General features: G+C 44.5%; 1 protein-coding gene across 1 annotated transcript; it reads left to right on the top strand.

Moving 5' to 3' along the window:
* Positions 1 to 583: 583 nt before the first annotated feature.
* LOC103952025 (auxin-responsive protein SAUR72) lies at positions 584 to 1,351 on the top strand. Its single transcript, XM_009363553.3, has one exon. It carries the CDS (start codon positions 699 to 701, stop codon positions 1,068 to 1,070), a length of 372 nt encoding a protein of 123 aa, XP_009361828.2. The 5' UTR covers positions 584 to 698; the 3' UTR covers positions 1,071 to 1,351.
* Positions 1,352 to 1,836: the final 485 nt, after the last annotated feature.

The raw sequence follows: 1,836 nt of genomic DNA, 5'->3' as shown, positions 1-1,836 counted from the left end.
TTTCGTTACTCTTTACCGAACACAAAGAAGAGATATTTTAATTAATTTTATGATAAAATTTCAACTTTCGTTAGCCACTACCCGAAGGCAAATATAAGGGACCGGAGTCACATTAGAAGCATTCCTGTTATTTTATTTTGTTTTTGTAATAAAAACAAAATAGATTAAAAGATGAATGCGAAACATGCAGTGTTACCTGCTATGCTAGATGCTAATGATGGTGCCCAATTAACGCAATATACGCCGAAAATCTAAAACAAAAGAAGAAAAGAAAATACAGTAATTTAAATATATTTCTGTGACCAATAAATAAAAAATGATCCGCGCATATTTAATTGTTTGTTTTAAGAATAATTAAAAAATGGAAGGTAAAAAGGAAAAATAAAAAGATTGTACCTGCCAAGTACGCCTAATTGTACCTCCCACCCAACTTCTCTCATCACCACCTTTCCATGTCCCAAACATTTCACTACGACTCTATGAGACTCTCTCTCTCTCACTCTCTCTCTTTCTCTCTCCTCCCCCTTTCTTTATTCCATCTCTTGCCCTTTATATATTCCCTTCCCCTCCACACACCTCTCACACCCACTACTCCAATTCTCTCTCTCTCGCTCTCTCTCTCTAGAAATTTACTCTTCAACTCTCTCTCTCTCTCTCTATCTTTATCTCCTCACGCCGTCCGTACATCAGCAAACACCATGAAGCAGCTCATCCGCCGTCTGTCCCGCGTGGCCGACTCCTCGCAGTACTGCCTCCTGCGCTCCCCGGCGGACGCCGCCTCCCGCCCGCGCAGAAGCGAGTCGTTCCGTGTGAAGCTCCGGCGCCGGAGATCCTCCGCTGGCGAGCCGGTGGTCCCCGAGGGCCACGTCCCGGTCTACGTCGGCGACGAGATGGAGCGGTTCGTGGTCAGCGCCGAGCTCCTGAACCACCCGGTCTTCGTCGAGCTCCTCAACAAGTCGGCGCAGGAGTACGGCTACGAGCAGAAGGGCGTCCTTCGGATCCCCTGCCACGTGATCGTCTTCGAGCGCGTGCTCGAGGCGCTCCGCCTCGGACAGGCCCCCTACACGTGACCTGCACGATCTCCTGAACTCGATCTCCGACGACCTGAGATCCTGGTAGATTTTGTAACTTAGGCAAATATTTTGGCCTTTTATGTAAATACGGTCGGGGTTTTCTATCCAAACGAAGCGAAGCGAAACGTTTTTTAGGAAGTTTTTTTGGGTGTTGTTGTAAAGGGAAGGAATACTGATGAAAGTGCTAGAGTGCGCGCTAGGTGCTGGTCTCTCTGTGCAAATTAAACTGAAATTACAGTCATGGCAGAACGGAAAATACTTGTACTTTTTTGTCCCAATTTCTGTGTCGCCTTTTCTGTTTCTTCCTATCTTAATTTTCTGCTTGTTTCCGAGAAAATATGATATGGATGAAAAATGGTAAAGAAAGAAAATCATGTAACATTACAATTGGGATTCCGCAGATACGATCTTTGTCAAATTCGCTGGAGCAGTGTGGTTTTTTAATTGCGATTCCGTACATGCCAATTTCAAGGTTTTAAAATTTTAATTTATACATTTTGTGGGAAATTGAGTGAAGAAATTATTTATACGATTTGGGGTTACTGAGCAGTGAGTGGTATTTCGAGTTGATGGTTTGCATTTTCTGGCAGTCCAAACGGGGTCGAGTTTTCCAACGGAAGCCGGACACGAAGCTAGGACTAAATTACGGAACTGGGACAGTATTAATTTCGGGGGTTGTAACGTGCCAAATGGATCTGGAAAAGTCTCTGACACGAAACGACCAAGTTGGAACTGGGTCCTCTTTTCTGTAATTTTCGTGTTT

Source organism: the organism of the source record quoted next, unplaced genomic scaffold (genome assembly GCF_019419815.1).
Source record: "Pyrus x bretschneideri cultivar Hongxiangsu unplaced genomic scaffold, Pyrus_bretschneideri_v1 Contig50, whole genome shotgun sequence".
NCBI classification, from domain to species: domain Eukaryota; kingdom Viridiplantae; phylum Streptophyta; class Magnoliopsida; order Rosales; family Rosaceae; genus Pyrus; species Pyrus x bretschneideri.
Note: the sequence above shows the minus strand (reverse complement) of the source record. Positions and strands in the feature narration are given on the sequence as shown.